Source organism: Dipodomys spectabilis, unplaced genomic scaffold, assembly GCF_019054845.1.
Source record: "Dipodomys spectabilis isolate Male_0828 unplaced genomic scaffold, ASM1905484v1 ptg000145l, whole genome shotgun sequence".
Taxonomy (NCBI): Eukaryota; Metazoa; Chordata; class Mammalia; order Rodentia; family Heteromyidae; genus Dipodomys; species Dipodomys spectabilis.
Genome location: NW_024870822.1, coordinates 19,263,557 through 19,288,506, shown reverse-complemented (window position 1 = coordinate 19,288,506; position 24,950 = coordinate 19,263,557). Strand labels below are relative to the sequence as shown.

General features: G+C 41.7%; 1 protein-coding gene across 1 annotated transcript in view; it reads left to right on the top strand.

Annotated features, from left to right (window-relative positions):
- Nucleotides 1-24,178, top strand: part of Insc (INSC spindle orientation adaptor protein) — a 91,810-nt gene extending 67,632 nt beyond the window's left edge. The window contains exons 7-12 of the mRNA XM_042691447.1: nt 714-885; nt 5,449-5,627; nt 13,322-13,388; nt 16,719-16,874; nt 17,927-18,003; nt 23,584-24,178. Coding sequence (XP_042547381.1) covers nt 714-885; nt 5,449-5,627; nt 13,322-13,388; nt 16,719-16,874; nt 17,927-18,003; nt 23,584-23,712 — 780 coding nt within the window. The 3' untranslated portion in view covers nt 23,713-24,178. The remainder of the gene's footprint in view (nt 1-713; nt 886-5,448; nt 5,628-13,321; nt 13,389-16,718; nt 16,875-17,926; nt 18,004-23,583) is intronic.
- The last annotated feature ends 772 nt before the right edge of the window (nt 24,179-24,950 follow it).

Genomic DNA, 24,950 nt, shown 5'->3' with positions numbered 1-24,950 from the left:
ATCAAAAGGGATCTGACAGGGGCAGAGCTGGAAAATGGAAGTCTTTGTCTGGTATTTGTGTACACACCAAGCTTGAATGTCTCTGGGAGAGAGCAAGGTTTCTATAGTAGCAGCTCTTTTTCTGTGGGGGAGATGGTGGAGGATAAGATGGGGGAAAGAAAAATCATTGAGCTCAGATTACTGCTAAAACCAAATATGTGAAGAGGAAGTCAACATTTTGGGGACATGTTTTCTAGCTAAGGCAGTACCTTCTCTATCTCCTTTACTTCCCTCAACATCCTGCTGATGTGTGAGGGAATCATCTCAGAGATACTAAGTGACTAATGCTAAGTCATAGGGCATTGAAGAAGGAGCCAGAATTAGAGCTCAGGTTGTGATAACGCTAAGAGATTGTCCTTTGTATGACATTTGGCTGTGGCAGATGATTAAGGTTAGGCTCTGGACACCTGGTTTGACATCTGCTATGTAGAAAGGCCAAGAGAGGTTGCTGATCTCTGCTGAGTCAAAATCAAGGCCCTCTACTTCCCAGTGTAGGTAATTTGGGGGATAGGAACTCATCATCAAATTGTCTCTGGCTCCTCAAGGAATCTGAGGTATTTTGAGAAGCCACAACTGGCTGTGTGTCGTGGTGGGGTTCTAGAGTTTAATCTTATTACTGTCACAAACAGTGGTACCCTCTCAGGATGCACCAAGCTCTTTCTCTCTCTCTGCAGGTGGATGGTGTTTTGTGCTTAGCCGACATTTTGACCGATGACAGCCACTCAGAGGCCACTCGGGCTGAGGCTGCAGCTGTGGTAGCCCAAGTCACCTCCCCACACCTGGCCTTTACTCAGCACCTCAGTAGCTTCCTGGAGAGCATGGAGGAGATTGTGACAGCCCTTGTCAGTGAGTCACCCTGGGTGGGTGGGACCCTTGGTTGAGAGGACTGCCAAATAGTTGAAGGCCCAAAAGGTCTTCCTGTCTTGCTGTTCACCAAACCCATAATCTATGTAAGTTATCACACTAGCTAAAACACTACCATTATTGGATCAGAGTCAGGATTTAGAGCTTTATTGCCAAAAGAGTGCTATTAAAATGCATGTAGCCATCTGAAAAGCAACTTGAATTGGGTTTGGATTGAGATTAAATGAGCTTTTGGAAGGAGTTTAGGATAGGGAATTCGAGGATAGAATTAAATGACCTTTCTGAAGGAGTCTAAGATAGGGGAGTCTAGGGAGGAATGAAGCCCCAAAGATTCTAAGGTCTCAACTATCAAGAATCGGGGGGGGGGGGAAGGGAGGGGAAGGAGAAGGATTGGGATTGGGGGGGAGTGGGGAGGCTGGGAAGGGATGTGAAGGGTAAACCAAAGGAGGAGGCTGCAATGCTTGGTAAGAAATGTACGCATTATCCTGCCCATGTAATTGTAACCCCTCTGTTCACAAATAAAATAAAATTAAATTAAAAAAAATTAGGAAACTGAAAAAAAAAAAAAAGAATCAGAGTGTTAATGACTAGAGAGATGATTTCTACAGCTTATCACAATCTCCTGTGGAAAATCCCACCATTGACATTTCCACATTATGGAGTCATAAAATCATTGATTCTTCTGAAGCCCCTCTATTCAGACATATGTACTCTGGGCCAAAAAACAAACAAAAATCATAGTTTGATGTCTAGAATATACTCTTTTTTCTGGTTTCCTTGTGATAAATTGCAGAAACTAGAAAGATTAGACTGGATAATAACCCTTAGGAAACTTATTTTTAAAATTACCAGTAGTGCTCTGCTGAGCACTGGTGGCTCATGCTTGTAATCCTAGCTACTTAGGAGGCTGAGTTCTGAGGACTGAGGTTCAAAGCCAGTCTGGGCAGCAAAGTCCATGAGATTCTTCTCTCCAGTTAATTACCAAAAAAGACACAAGTGGAGCTGTGGCTCAGGTGATAGAGTACTAGACTAGAGCATAAAAGCTCAGAGACAGTGCCCAGCTCCTGAGTTTAAGGATGGGTACACATATACACAAAAAGTATTGGTAGTGACCTGCTTCTAGTTCTATTTCTATCTTTGCCCCCATCTCTATATCTACATCTTAACAAAACTGAATGAAAGAAAACTTAAGGTTAGCTCTTAGAGTCACCATGCCAGGAGATACTAGGAACAGTTTTCACTGAAGGGCAGCAGAGACCACTGGACTAAGAGCTAGAACATTTGCGTTTAGGTTCATCCATTCAGCAAATACCTATTGACTAGTGACCCCAGAGGGGCCTTGTTTGGGATTTTGTCATGTACCACATGACATTTTAAGACTGACCTGACAATTTTCCTGATATATACAATAAGAGATCACAGCCACTTTCCTCAAAGGACTTCTAGCTCTTGGATTTTCCATCTGCAAGTACTTTACACATGGGAGATGCTAGTTAAGTTGACTTTATGGATGATTCTGGCCACAGAGACAGTGGCACTCTCACTGGCTAAGCTAGGATAAATTGTCCTTCCAATCTCCACATTGATCCAAAACCAAGAAACCATGGAAGGCAATTGTAGAGATCCTCAGCTGGAGGGGGCTCAGGAGCCTTAGGCTGTAAGAGAAGCTTAGGGCAAGAGAGGTAGAGGAATGATCTTAAGACTCCACAGTAGTTTTAAGATTCACTGTGCCAGGAGTCCTGTACCACCAGAGGCTGGCAGGAACAAATGAGTTGGAGAAAGCCCAGAGGAAGACCACAGTAAGGGAATCTGTGTCCTATTTTCAATTGACAAGCAAATGTACTGATGAAAGGAACAGTCACTAATAAACACCAGTTGGTTGTTGCTATGTAAGAAACACCTAGAACCCAAATTCTAGATTATACTGGAAAATCTCTCAAATGAAAAATACTATCAAATAATAAAGCAAGTGAACCCAAATCTGAATAGTTCAAAATGACCTTTATCTATTGCCCTATGTCCACCCATGCTTCCTTGCCCAAGCTGGCTTTCTCACTGGAAAAGTGAACTATTCTGTTCTTATTTATTTCATACTGGTGAAGATTCATTGTAGAGTCCCCTATGAGATTCAGCAGATGGAATATATCTTCTGGGCAGGAAGCCAGAGCTCTTGTTCTTTGGTGGGAAATAGCCCTCCGATTTCTTGCCATTCCCTGGAAACATTTATAAATGAGTCACTGGAATCCTTAATTTAATCTTCCTAACACATCCCAGGTGACTCAGACCATAGTTCAAATAAATGTGCAGCAAAATTAAAAGGCACTTAGATGCTTGTACTAATAATTGCTGCGTCGGCAGCAATGGCAACTGCATGAAAATGAGGGGGAATGTTTGGACCTAGAAGAAGTCTTGCAGCAAAGTGGGCTGTTGAATTCTATAGTCCATACCAAGGCCTGACTATAAAGAAGTTAGACTGGGAGAGGTTGGATGAACCTGGTGGTTCCCTCCAAATCAGGAGATGGGGTGATCATTGGATATGAGGAATCATAGAATTCTTAATTCCTTGGCTATGCTATTGTCCCAGCCCTAGGTGGTTAGATCAAGGTTCTAAGTTGCTTAATGGAAGACATGTCTGGGCTGTGGAAAACATCGCTGAGCAGTGGTAAGCGTTACTTCCTTGATAGACCTGAAACTAAGTCTGTGGGAGGATAAAAAAAGATGTTGAAATAAGAGGCAGCCTGGAACAGAAAAAAGAACAGGAATTTAGGAATCAGGCAAATCTTGTTTTGATCCTAGCCTCCAAAAATTTCCTATTGCACAGAAGACCTCACCAAACAGCTTATCTTTAAACTCTCAGTTCTTTCACTTGTAAAATTTTCATAAACACTAGATTATTATAAGGATTTAAAACATATACAGCAGTGTCTGGAAAGAACAGATAACACTCAAAAAATGTTACCTGCTGCTGCTAGCTTCTCTGAGACTACAGTACCACATCTGTAAATAGTAATAGTCATTTTCTACTTTGAGGATGTTCAGAATTTAATGTCTCAGTGCAAGATGCACTACAAATGTTTAACCAATGTTGTTGGCTTATCATTTTTAGATAGTGACCAATAATTGCATTCACTAGAAAGTGCCAAGCAGTACCAGTGGCAGTATCAGAACCCTGAAGCACAGAATGTGGAGACCAGAACTTGGTACCAGGATGAATACAGTCCAACTCTGTCTCTTGAGCTTTCTTCCTCTCCTGATGGCTATTTTCTGACTCAGTCTTTTCCTCCTGTGATTTTGTAGCAGAATTGTCAGGAGGAGAGCCCTGAGACTGATGCACATGGATTGGTGATCAAGTTTGAGATGAGAGTCAGAAATCAGGTCCTTTGGGATGGGCCGAGTCCATTGGAACTTCTGAGGCTCATGGAGATGTGATAGATAATTGAGGGATAGAAATTGCCCCACTCAAAGACCCTAGTACAAATAAAATAGTAAATAGGGAAATATGGTTAGAACTGAGCTGGTGCCAACTACCATTCAGGGAGTGGGTGCAAGACTTTCTTGATCAAAAGGAAATACTCAGGCTCTACAGATAGAAGCTGGAAGGGTAGAGTCTCTGTTTTAACTTTAGCCTCTTTGTTGAGACAGATTTAGTAACAATATAGGGCACATTATTTGGAAGACAAATGAACTGAACATTCTTTCCTGCTTCACAGCTTTTATACACGCTGCTCTTTTGGCATAGAACAGTCCCTTCTCCAAATCTTTCATGACTGGTCCCTTTCCTCCCTTGAGGCCTCAGCTGTAGCATTGTATTAGTAGGGACACATTTCTTATATGTCCCAGTAGATCTCTCTCTCTCTCTCTCTCCCTCTCTCTCTCTCTCTCTCTATATATATATATATACACATATATATATACATATTATAATTTGCATATGTATCAGGTTTTTTTTCTGTCAGTCATGGGGCTTGAACTTAGGGCCTGAACACTGTCCCTGAGCTCTAGAGTGTTCAAGGCTAGCACTTGACCAATTTGAGCTATAGCACTACTTCCAGTTTTCTAATGGTTAATTGGAGAGAAGAGTGTCACAGACTTTCCTGCCTGGGCTGGCTTTGAACCATGATCCTCAGACATCAGCTCCCTGAACAGCTAGGATGGTATAATTATATATTATATAATAAATATACATGTGTGTGTGTGTTTCAAGCTCTTTTTCTCTTCCCCACTAATAAAGTATAAATCATCTGACATGGTCAGGACATGACCTAGTTTGTTCATCATCCCATCCCAAGAGAGCAGGGATATCTGCTGCATGGTGTTCAGTAGTCCCTGTTGGTGGAGCAGTGAATAGGAGTCACACAGTAGGTTCCCTCACAGCTTTGCCACCTGTATAGACAGGTACATTTCCCTCCCTAGTAATACTTTTTATCTATAAAATTGATATTACAACACCACCCAAATTATCTCCCAGAGCTATGGGAAGCAAAGGAGATCACTGATGGGAAAGCCCTTGACTTGGAAGCTTTCTTCTTCCTCTCTACCATCCAGAATTGTGCCAAGAGGCCTCATCTGGGGAAGTCTTCCTGCTGGCCTCTGCGGCCCTTGCCAACATCACCTTCTTTGACACAATGGCCTGTGAGGTGCTTCTGCAGCTGAATGCCATTCGCATCCTCTTGGAAGCCTGCAGTGACAAGCAGAGAGTGGACACGCCTTATACCCGGGATCAGGTAAGACGCTCAGGAGGGTCCAGACCACATACCTGTACACTGGGAGGAAGCTAGAACTCAGGTTTCTTGGGCGGAGGGTTGATTGCATGGCCTGACATCCCATGGTCAGTCCTATTAGTGACTTTTCTGACATACTGAGCCTTGCATTCTGTAGGAGAGTAAAAGAATAATCTCCTAACATCTCTTATTGACTTTGCTGTCTCTTTAAGACTTCCCAAACCACTTTGTTCAGTCAGCCATTACAGGGTCTTTCTCAGTCTCCATTCATATTACCCACTCAGAGGCAGAAAAACCTGCGGCCAGGTCCCGGAACACCTGTGTTTCCGGCATGTTGATACCTATCTGACATTGTACCATCACTCTGACATTCTAAGATTTTATCCCATCCTGTCCCTCTCTACCCTTGGCCTTCTCTCTCCCCATCAACGGTATCATGGTAGTGCAACAGGTTATATAAAAAGTCTGTAAATGTTGCCAGATACCCAGGTTATAAGTTAGATGATCTCTCTACTCAACCCAGCTCACCCCTGCCAGGATATAGTATTCCAGTCCCATCTGTTTCTTACAGACTCCTCTCTTAGCTGAAGTTGTCTCTATTAATAGTCTATCTGTTTCCCCAGCAGCTTAAGGAAAGCCTTCAGCTCTCTGTAATTGCCTCCTTCTCCGAGAGTCCATACCTCCTAATGGAATGCTGACTGATCTAGGATATACTTACTCCTCCTTATGTCTTATATGAAATTCTCCCTAAAGGCAGGGACCATGTTCTGTACTTCTCTGGGATTCCTTCAGCATTCTAGTCACACCCCTGGACTTGCCTCTGAGCTAGGCTCTGTTTCTCAGCCTCAGGTATTTTTGAGATCTCTCCTGGGAACTCAGAGATCCTTTCAAGCTTCTCTATCCACAGCTGATGCTTTCTTCTTCAGGCAGTGACTTTTATTGACATCATCTCAACCTCCATCTATTTGAGCTGATAGCCTTGGTGAAGTACCCTAAATTACACACATGTGGAACGTGAAGGGAAGAAGCAGGATGGTACTTTATCAGTTGTTTCTTACTCTTAGAATTCGTTGTGGGAAAGGCAGATCTACACAAAGTTCCAATTCAGAGAAAATCTTCTAGCAGGGCAGCATTTGTCAGTGAGTGTCTAGAAATACTGTGCTGATGATCTTTGTCCCATTTTATAGCTAGGAAAAGCTTAAGAGGATGGTCCTCAAATGCTATGGTTGGCAAATAGCATTTCAATTCTAGCCTAACTTAGACTTTGATATTGGACTTTAAATAGCAGCCATCTCTGGAAATAAAAGGAATGAGGCAGCACAGCTATGGAATCAGAGTATTTGCAGTTCCTGGATGTACTATTTATTCTTTGGGTGAGTTTGAGGAAGTCTACAGCCTCTTGGATGTGGACTTTTTCATCTATTTTTATGAATTTAATGACAATTACTTTTCTAGGCTTTTGTGAAACTGAGGTAATGTATGCAAGGACTTATTACAATGTCTAGCTCCAAGTAAGTTCTTAATAAATGGTAAATATCATTCTTTTTCAAACCCAATACTCTAAGAAAGATAAACAAGAATGAATTGTCCAACATCCTCAACCTGGACTTCCAAATCAATGCATAATATGCTTTCTTTCTTGTTTCATTTGTCACACGGATTTAATAGGGCCCCAGAAAGACAAGGTATGAAAGTGTGAACGGATAAATTGGAGCCACTAGCCTGGCTGATTCCCAAGGGATGGGGGCTGGTCTGGAGAGATCGGTCTGTGTTCTTCCTTAATCTCATTGCTTCTTCAACTAGATTCCTCCATTTGCTCGGTCTCACCTATCTAACATGCTTTCGAGGCCCTTCACGTTCACATGTCTCTCCTGTGGCTGAGTCTGGTCATATGAGATCCAGAGGTGAAGTTATAACAACAGAGATTTTGGAGCCAGATGACCTGTGTGCAAAGCATCTCTGCTACTATAAATCATGCCATTTAGGACAATTTATCCAAGTCTTTCTCCACTTATGAAATGGGAACGAACAATGCATATTTTACAAAGTTGATATAAAAATTGGAGGAAACAATGCTTGATAGGAAATGTACTCATTATCTTGCTCATGTAAGTATAACACCTCAGTATTCTTACAATAAAAAGTATAAAAAACTGGATAAACTAATGAATAGAGATTCTTGGTACATATCTTGCCATGTAGAGGCTATGCTGAAAATGGCAGTGATGTTGCTTATAACGTTACTGCACACAGCCCTGAGTGGGCACCTGCCCACATCTGGGCAAGTCCTGTGGCTCTACACACTCCTCACTTACTTCTGCTCATGAGGAATGACTGCGCCTGCTTGAAGCCTTACTGATCCCAAGCAAGAAGAGAGCCCAGGTAGGGAGAGAGAGCAGTCAGGCTATAAGCAGATAGCAATTCTTTCTGCATCTGGAAACAGAAGTTTTTTATATCTCTCTGTCTGAGCCAGGCACATCTTCACTGTCCTCAGGATGGCTTCACCTTCTGCCCTGGCTCTGTGCAACCACTTAGCTAGTGAGAGCAGCACCCATTAAAGAAACAAATGGCTCTTCCTATGGCAGAGGGAGGATTAAGGTGATCAGAGGGCTCTCTGTAATGAAGACAAAGAAGATGAATTAGGCTTTGAAGTGCTCTCCACCCCCTGAAATACTTAGGAGATTAAATGCCCCATGAGGCTTCCCGTAATGAATCTGCCAGTGACGCCAATGCTGCACTGAACCTCTTGGGCTTAGATCTGCACTTTGTCCACCTCTGTTTGGACAGCGAGAACCTTTCCATCATCCTAGTAAACAGTGTCTATTTAAATTGTCCAACAGAAGTCTCACAGGACATGCCTAGCCTGTACCCACCCTTTCAGTGTGGACAGTGGTTAAGCACAGCTTAGACTTGGGCTCTTCCTTCCCTTTCTGCTGATCTAGAGTAGATGGTGTGGACTGTAACTGATATGGTCACATATCATGTCAGCCTGTCTTATAAGTAATTTGTATGATCCTGTTTTCATGCCCAGGAGGTGTTTCCTAGGGGCTGTGCTTCCTGGGGATCTAGCTATCAGCAGGATGAGAATGAGACTGCCTGTAGACCCTGCCTGTCCATCAGTGGTCACTTGGGATCGAAAGACCTGATTATCATGTGTAACTCACAACAGTGACCTTCTGAGCATAACTTTCAGGACCTTGTGAAACTGTTTTCACTGCGGAGCCGTATATGCTTCCCAGGGAAATCCATTGCCTAATTCACATATTAGAATGATCAGATTTTGTGGCATTTCTGGGATTTCACTGTGGATACCATTTAGCAAGGGTCCATTTATCAGAAATGCTAGTTATTGGGGATTGTACTTTGGCTGGTATTTCACAAGGCCTCTATAGTTTATGAAGTAGGGAGATTGGGTCTGGCTGGCACCATCTTGAATTCATGGTGGGAGAGCGTGAAACCCCCACCTCCCAGGGTAGAGGCATGCCTGAATCCCTGGAGGCAGTGGTAGGGACTTGGATGATAGGTTACTAAACCTCTCAGTCCAGTGCCTGGGGCTCAGTTTCCTGTGACCCTGCCCCTTGACGACCCTATTTAGGGCCTGATCAGCTATGACACTATGCCATGTGAGTCTCCATGTTCGTGTCCTGTCTCCTGTCTGCTGGTTCTTCTCTGGTCACCATGACATCCCACCTCAGCTCTCCATTGGAGCTGAATTGGTCTGTTGGTATTGTTTTCGTTCTTTCTTTCCTCTCTGGCCTTCATGGCTCCGTTTCCTAACAGTATTAAGTGTATTTGCTAGCTTCTTGTCTTTGAGACAGGAGTCTACAATGCAGTGTTGGCCTTTTAAAATTAAGACTCCAGATTCAATTTTTCCAAGTGTGGCTTCTCCATTTTCCTGCCATACAACAATAGAGGCCTTATGGGTACATATAACATAGTACAAATAACATAACCTGAAATGTTTTCCCCTACTAGTTTTAATGTTTCAGATCTCCCATAAAAGTCTTTTACCCATTTCATTAATTATTGAACAGGACAAGAGATAGGGATTTATAAGTAGATGTCCAACATTCCCAGCATCATTTGTTGAAGACTCTGTCTTTTCTCCAACATATTTTTTAATATCTTTGTCAAAAACAATGAGATGATTATTGCAGTATGGATTTATTTCTGGCTCCTGTATTATATTCTACTGCTTTACATAACTGATTCTGTGCCTGCCACTATGCTATATTAGTTACTATGTCTCCATTGTATAATTTGAAGTTAGGAATTATGATACCTCCAGCTCATGATTTCTTTGGCTATTTAGGAACTTTTATGTTTCTTATTAAATTTGGGGATTTTTTTCTATTGCTGTGAAGAATATCACTTGAATTTTGATGCAAATCTGTAAATCAGTTTGGTAATATGGCTATTTTCTCATTACTAATCTTGCTGCTCCATGAACAAAGAAGTTTTTTAACCTTTTAGTATCTTCTTCAATGTCTTTCTTCAGTGTTTTAGCATTTATATTATAGAAGTCTTTTACCTCCTTACTCAGTTTTATTCCTAGGCATTTTTTAGGCTACTGTGAATAGGATTGTTTTATAAATACCTGTTTATTGTTGGTATGTAGAAAAACTTCTGATTTTTGTATCTTGTTACTTTGCTGAAACCATCTATCAGATCTAAGAAATTTCTATGGAGTACTTAGAGTTGAATATGAAATAGTGTCAACTGTTTTAAAAGGGATACTATGACTTCTTCCTGTGCACTCTGTATCCCTTTTATTCTTTCTCTTGCTTTATTGCTCTGGCTGAGAATTCAAGCACTATAGTGAATAGGAGTGGAGAGTTTATACTAAATGCTTTCAACATTTCCCCAGTTAGTATAATGTTGAATACATTTTTACCTGTAGCCTTTATTTTGTAGGGCTAAGAGCCTTCTGTACTTAGTTTCTTCAGGAATTTTATCATGGGTATGTTTTAAATTTTTTCTATGGGACTCTTCTTAGTGGGAAGCTTTCTCTTGGGGCCAAAATCCCTACTACTAATCAGAAGAGAAAAACGAGATAGCAATACAAAAAAATAAAAAATAAGTCAGATAAAAATATTGGAAACATCAATTACACCCCCAATAAGTTTAGAAAACAGAGGAGTTAAACTATAAGTTTGAATAAGTATTAAAGCTAAAAATACTAACAACTATATTAATAAAAAAGGAGAAATGGGGAAACGGAAAAAGAGAAGGAAGATAGCAAAAGTATATAAGATGTAAGTATGATAAATAATTGTAGTGGGGCACCAGTGGGGCACCATTGGCTGAGATCCAGAGGATCATGGTTCAAAAACAACCATGGCAAAAAAAATGTCTGTGAGATTCCATCTCTAAAAGTAACCAACAAAAAGTTGATCTGGCGATGGAGCTTAAGTGGTAGAGTGCCAGCTAAGTGAATAAGCCAAAAATGCATAAGCCCTTGAGTTCAAACTTTGCTACCAGAAAAACAAAACAATGATGGAGAACCTAATAACATAAATATGCATTTATACTATAAATATGCATAAATACTCTATCAAGTCAGGTAAACCAGTTGTCCCTAAAATCCCAGCTGTGGGCCTGGATGCAAAAAAAAAATGTTGACCCCTTTCCCCTCTACATCACAGTGCATACAAGCATGTTTCAAAAAGGAGACTCAAAGCAGGGTGTAATTGGCATTTATTCAAATTGTGCTTAATTGACTACTTCATCTGCACCTCAGAAAACCACATGGGGTACAGGCTCTGTAAAGAGGAAGTAATTTTCATTAACAGATCTAAATTAGTCTGACACAAAGACCTACCTGGTGCCTGTGACACAGCTAGTAATTGCCATGTAATGAAGCTGCAGACAAAGGTTTTCTTTTCTTCCTTTTTTACTTTCTTCCTTTCCTCTCACTCTTCCTTCCTCCCTTCCTTCCTCTTCTCCCTTCCTTCCTTCATGAATCTGCATATCAAGCAAATATCTGTTCAGAGAGGCCAAGCTGGTGGTGATTGGAGCGTAGCCACAAACAACATGGATCACTCAAAAAAAAAAAAAAACTATAATCTGACATGGATTTAGCCTTATGACTTTCCCTCTTAAGACCACACACTTTATGCATCTTAGGGAACCTTCAGTATATTTGAGGCATACTCCTTCTACCCAGCCCACAAACACAATCCAAAATTGAGGAGGGGAGCAGAAAAGAATCCTCCAAGAACTAAAACTCTGTTAGTTCAAGTAGCTTTCTAAAATGCAAATTATGAGCTTGCTACTCCATTCATAGAGCACTCACTGTTGCAGACTTGACTTCAGGATAATTTCCAGATCTTCCCCTCTTCTTCTCCTGGTAGTGAACTCTAGTTATGCCTACCCACTCTACTGGGCCTGAGTTGGAAGGGGCTAAGCTGGAAAGGGCTGACACACAGATATGCTACAGCACCTGGCAAAAGCGGATCTGTCTTCAACCTGTATCTAAGGGAAAACAGAGATAAATGTTCTATAAATGTTCTATTAATATGACAACCTTTTTCCTTTCCATTTAAAAGAAGAAATTTTGGATAATTTATTATCCAGAATGATATGCCAATCTAAAACCAGTTAAAACACAAGACACGTTCTTTCACGGGAAGCAGTTCAGTGCTCTCCAGCTTCAGAATTGTCCTCTTGGAGACAGTTACTTGCTGTCTCATCGGTGGAAGCGTGGCTCCCACTTATACCATTCCACAAGCTTGGAAGGAAGTTCTCAGGAATGCAGGTCTGCACCAAGGACAAGTGATTTTATTTTATAATTTTAATGGCAATTGTGCATGCTGTCTGCTTCTGGGAAGGTGAGTAGTTTTCATACTGAAGCTTGTTTCAGGGCAAGTGTCATGGGTAGTAGTGGTGCTTGGGCGCCCTTTAGAGTCTTGATCCTTTGCTGTTACATTCCATAGTCCCCTTCTATACTATGATTTTGCTGAGCTTCCTGGTATAGTTTATGAGACTATAACAAAGGCTGACTGTCCACCTTCTGTCTGTATCCCACTACTGAAGACCCAGTACTTCAATGATAACTGACAAATGATGTGCTGCTATACCACAAGCTTGTAAAGGGCAGCAGAGTAGGTTCTTTCTCATCAGATTCCATATGATACTTGATGCTTGGGGTATAAATCTGCCTCTTATGTATGTTTTTCTACTGTGATTTTAGCATGCATTAATTTTGAGTTGGAAGTAAGTATGTGTCAGTATGTATAGGGATGGGGTGGGAGATAAGTGTCATAGAGAAAATCTGGAATGAGGAAGCCTAATCCAGAGCTGGGGCAAACTTCCAGGTGGTTATGCCGGCACAGATGAGCTAGAAGCCTCAGAGTTCTGCCAATTCTCTCTGCATTCAAGGGCTGGGGACATGGCGAGGGGAGGGTGCTACATACACAAATACAGCTGGGCTCCCAAATTCACCAGAGTGATATTGTTCTCTCCAATAAGATCCTGGGGCTAGAAGAGGCCCACATCCTAGAGCCATGTGCTGACACAAGTCTCTGGGAACTGCTCCTGGGTAGCAGGAGCTTGTGAGGATGGAAGAAAATACCATAAAAGCATAGGCAGAGGGACAGTAAGACATGGTGTAGCTCCTAGCTGGCCTGTGTGTAGAGAATAACATATGGATTGTGATGCTCATTTTCTGTGTTTATCACTTCTTTTTTTTTTTCCAGATTGTGACTATCTTAGCAAACATGTCTGTTCTGGATCAGTGTGCTTCTGATATCATTCAGGAGAACGGTATGTCTTGAAGGCAGCTCACCATATGGAACATCAAAGTTTAGGGGACTCTGTGATCTAGCGTTTATGGAAACACCTGTGTGTATGTAAATAAGTACATGTGTCTTCATGTTTGCATGAGAATATCTGTGTGTGCACCTGCATGCGTGCACATGCTTCTGTGCACGCTGAGCCAAATATACATGTTTGGTCTCCTGGGCTTAAGTTCTAGTGGGAGACAGCCTATGAAGAAGATAGAGACAGCCTGGGAAGGTGGCTCAGTGGTAGAGCGCTTGCCTCGCATGCAGGAGGCCCTGGGTTTGATTCCTCAGCACCAGAAAAAGCTGGAAGTGGTCCTGTGGCTCAAGTGGTAGAGTGCTAGCCTTGAGCTGAATTGCCCAGGCCAGAGTTCAAGACCCATGACTGACAAAAAAAAAAAAGAAAGAAAGAAAAAGAAAACAAAAGAAGATAGAGAAGGTCAGATGGGGAAAATAGAGCAGAGAAAGAGGTAAACATGTCCAGGTGTGTGTGTGTGTGTGTGTGTGTGTGTGTGTGTGTGTGTGTGTGTGTGTGTGTGTGTGTGTGTGTGTGTATGTGTGTGTGCGTGTGTGTGATTTTTTGGGTTATAAAGAGAAGGCCAATATTTCATTTTGATCCAAAAAGTAAAAATCTATTCCTACTAAGGCATGCATTCCAGCTTTAAATCATTCCGTTCTTTTTCAATCAGGCCTCAATGGGAAGCTACAGTGTGTAGAAAAGGGTGAGATGAGAGCCGAACAAGGGAGCCCGAGCACCCCAGCCTCCCCCTGACAGCATCTCCACTGCTCCCTTGTGTTTGCCTTTGTGCTAGGAGTGTTACCAAGGTCCAGGGGAGGTTAGGAACAGGGTTGTTGGCCTGGAAGCTGATCTCACTGGTATCAGTCAGAGGACAAGGTGGCTGCCAGGCACCTGGGAATAGACCTGGTGTGGTGAGGGCTTCCTGTGATTGGGAAATAAGGGAGCAATTAGCAACCGGTTGGAGACCAGGGACACTAATGAAGCAGAGTGAGGTGGGAGGCTGCCTCTGCTCCTATGATCCCCCCTTCTCTCAGGCTGCCCTGCTATCTTAACAAACATGCACTTCCCCAGCCCCCATCACTCTAGGACTAATTGAAAGACATCATTTTGTGTTAATTTCATGTGATTGAACTAATAATGAGAAACTGCACTGAGCCAGCTGAGGCCACATGGAGAGGCTGTGTGGTGCCATTCGTGTGCTCCTTCTCGAGTGGCTGATGGGAGCAGGTCTCCACTAGCCTGTGTGTCTGATGTTGGAATGTCTGGCGTCTGTAGAGGGTTTTATGGTTACAAAGTGCTATTGACTAATTCATTCAGTCCACAGTTACTGACATGTATTGTGTGCCTGGCATTGTGCTGAACAGTAAGGACATAGAGTTAAATAGGTCCCTGCCTTTGCTCCACAGGGTTTCCTGGTCTAGACAGAGAGACTGCCTTGGTGAAAGTGGTACTGTAGTAGCAGGGTAACACTGACAATGGAGGAATGCCAATGAGGGAGAATGGCTTGGTGGCTAAGAGTGTGAAAAGCAGAACTTTGTTGTATGTCCTGGTTCTGATTTTTGCTAATAGCAGGGCTTGTTATCTTTTTCTATTTGCAAAATGAGAACTAGCTCAATGCCTGCCTGACAGGGATGATAGGAGGATGACCACAAAACCTGTTAGGTGTGTCTGTCAAGAATGAGCCCTTTGAGCACACATGTGAGTGTGCATGCATGCATATATGTGTGCGGGGGCTTGAATTCAGGGCCTGTGGTGCACTGTCTCAACACTTTCATTCAAGGCTGGCACTCTACTACTTGAGCCACAGCTCTACTTCTGGCTTTTTGGGGGGGGGGGGTTACTTAATTGGAAATGAATCTCCCAGACTTCCCTCTCTATGCTGGTTTTGGACCTCAATCCTCAAATTTCAGTCTCCTCAGTAGCTAGGATTACTGGTGTGAGCCATTGGCACCCGGCAGAAACAATATAGTCTTTTAAGCATTTAACTGAAGGGAATTTCATGAAGGAACTACTTATAACTATTTATAAAATTTAACTGAAGGGAATTTCATGAAGGAACTACTTATAACTATTTATAAAAGTGGGGCAGGATTTGAAGGATCAACAGTGGTGGTGACAGAGGCTACTAGAAGCCAGTAGTACTTCTTGGACTGGACAGGGCCAGCCCTGTTGTACAAGTGGGCTTTAAGAGCTCACGGTTTGTGTCCCAGATTGCAAACCTAGATGCTTACCAGATCCAGTCTGATGAAACAGAAAGGGATAAAGTGGACTCAAGCAGGGACGAGACTCATTTCATTAAGAATCAAAGCTTATGCTTCTTAAAGCACAGAAGTAGGAGTCACATGTTTATTAAATATGAGCCTACTTTAATTTAGAAAGTAGTTGTATAGAAATCAGAAAGCTAGATTTTTATGGAAATCTCCAAACTTGCATACAACAAAAATTTAATTTTTTTAAAGTAATGTGAGGTTTTAAAAAAGCAAACATATCTTTGGGTTATGATTTAAATTTGGCAGGTACCACTGAGTCCTTAGAATGGCTCACACAGAACTGGACTTTTGCTATAAACCCACATAAATGGAGCTACTTAGACCAATGAGAGAAAAGGACATCCCTTGCAGAAAGAAAGGGCAGGCAGAGGCTGCCCTTGGCTATGGTATGTGGACTAACTGGAGGACAGGTCTGGTTTGGAGAGACATGGTGGTAAGCTTCTCAGCAAACTGAATTCAAACCTCAATCTCACATTCTTGAGTCACTCTAAAGCATTTGATTTAGTAGTGGTCCAACTTGGGCATTAGGGTTACCTTTGTCCATGGGACTCATCCCCTCTGGAACTATAAAGTATCATCAGAGCATCAGAGGCAAAGAGGTGATGGGTGGTACCCAGTTCTCTGAGTTCCAGTACCAGCTCCCACCCATTGTGGCACAGGGAAAAATGTTTTCCCTCTCACTGGGTCTCAACATGGATTTATAACAGTAGTACCTACCTCTTGAGGTTATTAGGAGGTTTGAGAAATTGTGCATTTATTGGGCATTTAGCACAGCAACCACCACACATATAAAATAAATAACAGCACTAGAAAATGAGGATGTGTTCCAGATGTCCTCTCCAAGTATGGTGTATGAAATAAGACACACCAAAATGGAGTAGAAGAAAATGTCCAGCTTACATTCCCCCTTGTATGGGATCTCTTCTAAGGCTTTTCTTGACCCCTGTGGTCATCTGTCCAGCTAGCCCCAGGGGTAAGTCTCTTTGCTGAAGTGGACACCAATTGTTCATTGTTTTCTGCTCAGGGGTCCAGCTCATCATGGGCATGCTCTCTGAGAAGCCAAGGTCTGGAACACCTGCTGAAGTAGCGGCTTGTGAGAGAGTCCAGCAGAAAGCTGCGGTGACCCTGGCCCGTCTCAGCCGAGACCCAGCTGTGGCCCAGGAAGCCGTGCGTCTCAGCTGTAAGTGATGCTAGCTGTGGTTGAGTGGAGTGGGGAGCTTCTGAATGGCAGCAGCTCTGGACTGGCTCTGGACATAGGGCTAGCTGGGGTGAACTCTGTTCTCTGAGTGCTGAGAAATTCTGATTTAGAGGGTCTAGTTTGTAACCTGGGGCTGAGGCAAGAGAAGCCTAGAGGGGTAAAAGTTGGCCATAACAATGACTCACTTTCAGATTCCTTGTTAATTTGGACCCCATTCTTTCCTTCCTGCTTTTTATTTATTTATTCACTTATGCAGCGAATTTATCTCCTCAGTCATTTACTTACTCACTCATCTGTTCATTTACTCATTAAAGAATTCATTATGTTTACTCACTATTATTTTATTCACTAATTCAATCATTAACCATTAGTCACTTTTTACCCCCCAAATATTTTCAAGGCACTCACTTTATGCTAGTTTCTTTACAGTACCAGGTATATAACAGACTCATTGGGATGACGATATGGAAAAACAGTATCTGCACTTGAGTATCATATAAATGATACTCAAAGCACTTTTGGCAGACAAGAAAAGTAGATCATGTTACTCTAGGTGGGTCAGAGAATATTTTAACAATTCTTCACTCTGGTTTGTGGTAACCTTTTCTCAGTAAAGCCCTAGAAAACATTACTAGTCTGTCATTTTCTATAATTTTAGCTCCAATATATTTTCTGACTGAAATAGGCAATCAATATATTATACACAATATATTTTATTAATATATTAATAGGATATATAAATATATATCTGTCATGTGCTGGTAAAATTAAAATACTAACTAGAAGTTCCTTTTAGAGAGATAGCCTATACCTCTACTGTGACTTATCAAAGTTTTTGTCAGTGCCACTTGTGGCTTTGGTTTTGATGCTCTAGATCTTCCTGGCCTTGATTAGATTCTTTTCACAGCTGAGTAAGTAGAAAATCACTACCATATACTCCTCAGAAAGACTGGGGGACGATGCAGGTCCTGTGTGTAAGACAGGGCTTGTGCTTCCCCTACCCAGGCCTGAAACTCTTGCTGTGTCTCACACAGGCATGTCCCGTCTCATTGAGCTCTGCAGATCCCCATCAGAGAGAAACAGCAGTGATGCTGTGCTTGTGGCCTGCCTGGTGAGTTTCTAGGTCTGCCCCCAGCTTTCCAATGGCCTTTGACATTACAGACCAGAGGCTGGGAGAGCTGGCTATGCTCTAGTTGGCTTTGGTATACTTTAACCACTCTCTGAATGTTTTAACCTGCATCTTTAAGATGGTGAGTATTACAGTGCTTCTTTCTCCTAATTAATAAAATTGTGACAAAAACTATATGAGGTCATATATGTGAAAGATGAGGATTGAGAAACTGTCTCACGATCCCACCACTACAATTTTAGTAAACTTTTGTGTTCTGGGGAATCTTATCAACACAGCAAAGTCAGAGTTGTTAGCTTTGAGATGCTGCTAGATGGTGAACTGGCATTTTGAACCTTACAGGACATAGGAACCAGAGAACATGGGATCCAGTATATAACTATCTCCTGCCTAGCCTAAAGTGGACATTGTAAGAAAAACCTCCTTTTTCTCCTAGGAGAAACCTCTCTACTGGGTTCTCCCAGCATTGCATAGCTCTATCACCTTTTGTGGGCAAAGAGGGGAAGGAACTTGCCAGGATGGGGAGGATTATTCAACTATTCACTGGGATCTTTACCTTGAACCTAAGCAAATGCATCCTGAGAGGTTTCCACCCAACTTCCAGATGGTAGGAGTCCCCCAGGAACTAATCAACAGTATGTCTATATACTTCTCCTTATGGGACTGTAAGGAGTACCTGAGCAGAACATCTTAGTAGCCTCTATCAAGTAGCAGGGAATTCATCGGATAAACAGGGCTGTTGAACTTTCAGAAGAGAGTACCAGATCATCGGTCCTCATTGGACACAGGAAGAGGTAATGAATCTCAAGATCTTTCCAGCTGTGTCACAGTAAAGCCTTCTCCTCATCTTATTTTAATTGAACTCATCTCATTGATGGGAGTTTCTGATGGTGCTTGTAGAAACAACAGGGCATCACACACACACACACACACACACACACACACACACAGACCTGTCCTGGTTTTACATTAATGAGCTGTGTGACATAGAGCAAGGTAAAGTGTTATACATTTTATTCAGTAAGCATTTACTGGATGACTTTATTCGTCAGTTATGCTTCTAAGCTATGGGGATGTGGCTGTGGAAAAAATGTCAGACTAGTTGGTTAGTGGCTTTCATTCTGGGATATATAGGATGATCTTAACATGTTTTGTGCCTTTAGACCTCTGGTGAAGTTGATGGACTTCTCAGAATATTTTTTAAATGCATTAAGTAAAACAGGTAGAATTAAATAAAAAGGAATCTGGTTATATTAAAACAAAGTTTCAAATATTTAAACACATGACATTTTTAACATGTACTCTTTTTAATGGCTGTAAATGATATTTGTATGTTCAATGTGTGTGATGGGATATGAAACTATTTGTGACATCTGCTAACAAGGCCAGAGGCTGCTAAACGTTCATGGTATGCTGCTACATTCACGATGGAAGAAAATGCTAAGTTTCAATTTGAAGTTAGCGAAAGATGGAATTTCTTCTCATTCAAGATCAGTGAAATATAGGGAAATCTGTAGCTGACAAAATTGTGATTGTTTGCCCTGACTGCCATTATTTTCACCACTCTGGCAGACACAGCTGCTTACGGGGTAGACTGAGGAACGTCAGTGGTTTGGAAAGTACTTGGGAAACTTGAACTTCTTTTTAGATGCGAGATTCTTATGGTGATCATTTACAGTTAGTTTGACGACCAGCACACAGTAGGATTCAGTCCCTATATTGAATCACTGGAGGGACTTCCAAGGGAAAGGGGATGCCATTTATCCTAGTAGCTGAGTTGGCAGATGCTGAAGAGAGCCCCTTCCTTCCTAATGCATCCTCCATGTGGCCGCTAGAATCTTCCATGTTCCCCACTATCTTCAGGTTCCTATCTACCCACTCAGCCCTCCCCACAGAGTGGCTGTGGTCTTTTCCTGAAGTCTGAAGGCCTTACCAATATGCCTAGCTCCTGTCCCACTCAGTCAGGCTGCAGGTTTTCTACATAGCACCTTCTCCCTTCATACAAGAAATGTCTTCATACAACTCCGTTTTTTAAAACCCTGCTCATCCTTCATGGGTGAGACCCAAATCCATGGATGAGTTTTCCAGAATTCCTGTATGGTGCAGACAAGGAGTTCAGAGTACTTAACCTGGTTCCTTTGCTTCTAGATTTTGTCTTACCTATCTATATATATCTTCGAGGCTCTTAGAATTCAAACACAGGCCTATTCAACTCTGGAGACTTGAGTGTTTTGACCAGACCATCTTTGTTTCGTGCCATAGTCTTTTTTTCCTGTTTTCTTGTTGCTCCATCTCACTATTTTGACTCATGATGGAGGATTTATTTCCTTTCAAATTCTAGCTTGGAAACTTCTGAGGTTCCAAGAGATTCCTTCTTTCAAATTCTAGCTTGGAACCTTCCTAGCTCTTTGGAGTTTCATAGTAACTTAAATGTGATCACTGCCTGATCTTGGAATTCTCAGAGTTGGCCCCTGCTTCTGGACACCAGTGTTGACTGGGTAGGGGGCGGCAGTGTTTATGGCGTAGCCCAGAAGGAATCCAACACTGGCAGGTAGTTTCTAGGCTGACAAGGGTGCCGCTTGGGGCCTGGCAGATGGAGTTGGGAGCTGCCTTTTGTGCTTTTTTTCCAGGCCTTTTCACAGTCTCAAAGGCTGTCTTCAGGTGGGGGTAGGGCATTTCAATTATTGTCTCCTGTGTCTGGGAAAGTGGCAGTGCAGATTGCCTCTTGCAAACAGAATTGATTTTTCCTTAATGAAGCAGCTGTCAGTGTGGTAGTGGGCTGTTTAATACTTGGGTGTTTTGGACTGTCTTAGGAATGAGATTCTGAGATGACTGTCTGTTAACCCTCCCAGCAAAGTAGAGAGAACAAGGCTTTGGAATAATACAGAGTTGAGACACTGAATCTGGGGTGCTTTGAGTTGACTGGGGTTCATGTTAAGAAGACTTTCTGGGGATCCTGGGAAGATGTAAGCAACTATGCCCTTTCTGTTTCTGTGTTTCAGATTTTTCTTTCCTTTCTTTCTTCCCTCCTCATCTTCCCTCCTTCCCTTTTTTCCTCCTTCCCTCTCTCTTCCCTTCCTCCCTTCCTTCTTCTTTCTTCTTCCCATCCTTCTTTCTGGGATTATTTCCTCTTTTAGGTTGCTCTTGTTTTCTTCCTCTCCTTCTTCTTATGCTTCTCATATGTCTCTCCCCACCTCTACTTCTTCCTTTCCTCCCTTCTTCTTCTCCTCCCTCTCTTCTAGTACCCATCCTCCCTAAGACCATGTTCTCTCTCTCCTTGTCAGTACTTTTCTTTTTACTTCTCCATCTCCTTTTTATGCCTGATTTCTTTCACTATGTTCATCTCTGTCTCCATTTTAATATCTTCTTCCTGTTTGGTTCCTATATTTTTGCTCTTTTTCTATGTACTCTCTGTCTGCCTATTTTTATCTGTGTCTCTGTCTCTCTCTCTGTATCTGTCTGTCTGTCTGTCTCTCTCTCTCTCTTTCTCTCTCTGTATGTCTCTCTCTCAGTAGAACTACAGTATCTCAGAGCCTCACATTTTCTGGGCAGGTACTCTACTTTTGCCTCACACCTCCAGTCCCTTTTGCATTTTGTTTATTTTTTAGCTAGGATCCTTTTTTTCACTTGAGGGCATCAGACATTGATCTTCTACCTATGCCTCCCATGTACCTAGGATAAAAGCTGTATGCCATCACTCTTGGCCTCATTTGCTCTCTTGATAGACCTAGTTTCTATTTTTTAAAGCTCTTTCTGTACTTCTCCACTTTACTTTTACCCATGATTATGCAAAATGCATGGACATCCTTTGTAGTCTTATGTTCAGAATGCTACTGATTCCATTTTCACTTTGACTTCTCAGGGAAAATGGGATTATTGTCTTCAACTGGGGCCAAGAGAAATCAGAAAGTTCTATGAGTTCAGCCTCTGTTGGCCTTGGTATAAGTCAGGCCCCAGGAGAAGCGAGACATACTAGTCTAACAATCAGGGGAAGCTACTTCTTATCACGAATGTCTCATACCTGCTTATGTACACAGAGACACATGATCTTTGTCCTTGATCTAGGTTAGCTATGACACCTATGATTCCAAAACCACCTCAAACAATCCTCTCTTTCACTTCCTTAGCCTGATTTCTCTTGCTTTGTTCTCAATATAACATTAGCTCATGTTCTAGGATTGTAACATCCTTTCTAGGTAGGGATGGTTGCTCTGGAGGTAAATGCAGGACTGCTTTCTCTTTTCTGAGCCTGTTTTCTTATCTGTAAAGTGTGGAGATCATGATGCCCTTTAGCATCAAGTAGGGATTGAATTGAGATACGACGTGGCATTCTCTTCTTTGTTCTGCCATTCTAGATAGTTTACCAAGCATTCTTTTTTTCTATGGTGGGCAAGGAAGGGGCTACCCATCTCCTGCTGTGTGTTTCAGGAAGAGAGAAGGAATTCATGTCCATCCAGTACTTCTTTTGTTTTGACTCACTTAACTGCTGTATAGTACTAGGCAGCTGGCAGCTCCAATTTATAGTTTCAGATACTTTATCAGTTGACTTCAGATTTAAAGCACATCATTTTTTCATTTCTTTTTGGAAAGTGGGTTGATACCTGTGCTGCATGTTATAGATATAGAGACATATGAAATAAGATTTCTACCTTTGAGAAGCTCGAAGTCTAGTCTGAGAAATACCTTACAGCCAGTTATGAGAGAGTTGAGGTCAGTCCAGGAACTCTGGGTAGAGTTAGGGTGGAGGTCAGACTTTCTCTGTATCCAGAGAAGGCTTTTCAGGGGGAGTGACAATGAATGAATGCATCTGCTAGCTAGAAAAGGGTAGGGGGGTGTTTCTTTTTCCCTAGGAAGTGTCAGGGCACATGGGTATCAACCATTAGGGTGGACAGGAAAGATGTTCATTCTGCTCTTACCCCTCTGCTGTTCAGCCGCCTTTGTTGGATTTGAATTTCTCATTGACAGAATCCCTATATTTCTGTCTCTGTGTTCTCCATTTCTTCTTTCCTTTATATCCTATAGTTCACTGTACAAGGCCTTGCTGCATTTATAAATGGAATAATGAATACATACAATAATATAATTAATACAAATAATAAGTAGTTGAATCAATGAAAAACCCCTGGTGCTCCAAGTTTACTTCAGAGACTAGGAAGTAGTAATGTCATTTCATAGATGTTTCTAGAGGTTCCAGTCTCTAGGAAGAACATATTTTTGACTTCCATATGTCATTAAGTTGATGAGATCCTTAAAATGATAGATCTTTAAAATGACCAGTTTCCTAAAATGACTGAAAAACCAAGACAATAAGACAGTTAATAAGGAACTTTTTGGTGACATCTGTCATAGTGAGTGACCAAAATGCAAATGAAACAAAGTGACCATGTGATAGGTTAAACAGGTGACTGAAATGGTCACTTAGGTATCATGTGACCAAGATGGTCAATCAGCTCAAATTGTCTGGTTAATGCCCAACTTCCTAAAATGTCTCTTAGGGCACTGAAGGAAATACATGCCTCTCAGCCGATGGGACCTGTATCAACTCTTGTGTTCTCTCTCTAGGCTGCTCTGCGGCGATTGGCTGGGGTCTGCCCTGAAGGCCTCCAGGACTCTGACTTCCAGCAGTTGGTCCAGCCTCGCCTTGTGGACTCCTTCTTACTCTGCAGCAACATGGAGGAGAGTTTTGTGTAGTGAGTGTAGGATAGGAAAGGCACTCAGTCCTCTGTACTCGGGTACCCTCTGAGCATACACCTGTGCACACCTTTGATCTCACACCAGCTCCTTATTTATATGTAACTTATTTTTACACAAGAGAAATCTATCAACATCATGAAATAGTAAGTGGTCCTTGGGAATCTTTTCTGTTTTTCTTTTTCTTTTTGACTTCTGTGGCTTTTCAGTTGCAGATGTTGAAATGCATAATAGCTAAGATGACAGATTGTCATGGGTGATTTCACTTCAGCTTCTTTTCTCTGCCCTCACTATATAATCTTGCCTGATTTTTTAAAATTTTTCAACCAGAGTATTTTAACTGCCCAGCATTTTTTAAAAGTTAGACTTGTTTTTTTTCCTAAGTATTTAAAATGAATTTCACAGTTGGACAGAATATACTAAAAGGAAAGGTTTTTTTTTTTTTTCTTTAATAAAGGGAATAATGCAAAATGTGTCTTGGGTCTTTCTGATTAACTTGTATCTTTAAATTCTTGATTTCCAAGGTTTCATGCATCAAACATGTTTCCATTTATTAAAAGTGCATAGAGCATTGTCTTGTTTTTATGGTTGTGTAAATGGGGCACGTTCTGAGTGATTTAATGAGAAATCAGGATGCGTTCAAAAAGTGTTTTCAGAAATACCAGAAACTCAGCTTCTTTTGGCTCCTTTGCCCTGTGTAGAAGCCTAAGATGAGGCTTTGTTGAATGATTCCTCTGCAGCAGGTAAGTTTGGAAGCTGGCATGTGCTGGATGGAGCTGGCTCATTAAGGGCAAGTTTTTATTCCACCTCTGTCTAGTGATCTCATGTTGGTAGCTTGAAGTTGGTGTTAGTGGGAGTATTTATTATTAATAGGCAGGTACTACAGTCAGGGCTTTTTAAAATTTCTTCAGAAAGCTGGCTTTCCAGTATCACTGCTTGGAAGTATCACAGATCTATGAACTCTTCTAAGAGTTTTAATGCCATTGTACTGTGATATGGTCTTCTATAATCCAGGATATATTTCTTGAGTTCCTAAGTACCTATCTAAATGAATTAACCTAATGTATCTGGTCCTGAGGTAAGTATCTAACATATTATCTTACCTATTTCTTATTATAACATGATAACTAATATAGTCAAATATATTACTATCTGTGATCATAATACTAAATCACTGGATGAAGGTCATGAGCTAGTAGTACTAGGACCTGAACTTGGCAAGATCTATTACCAGGTCC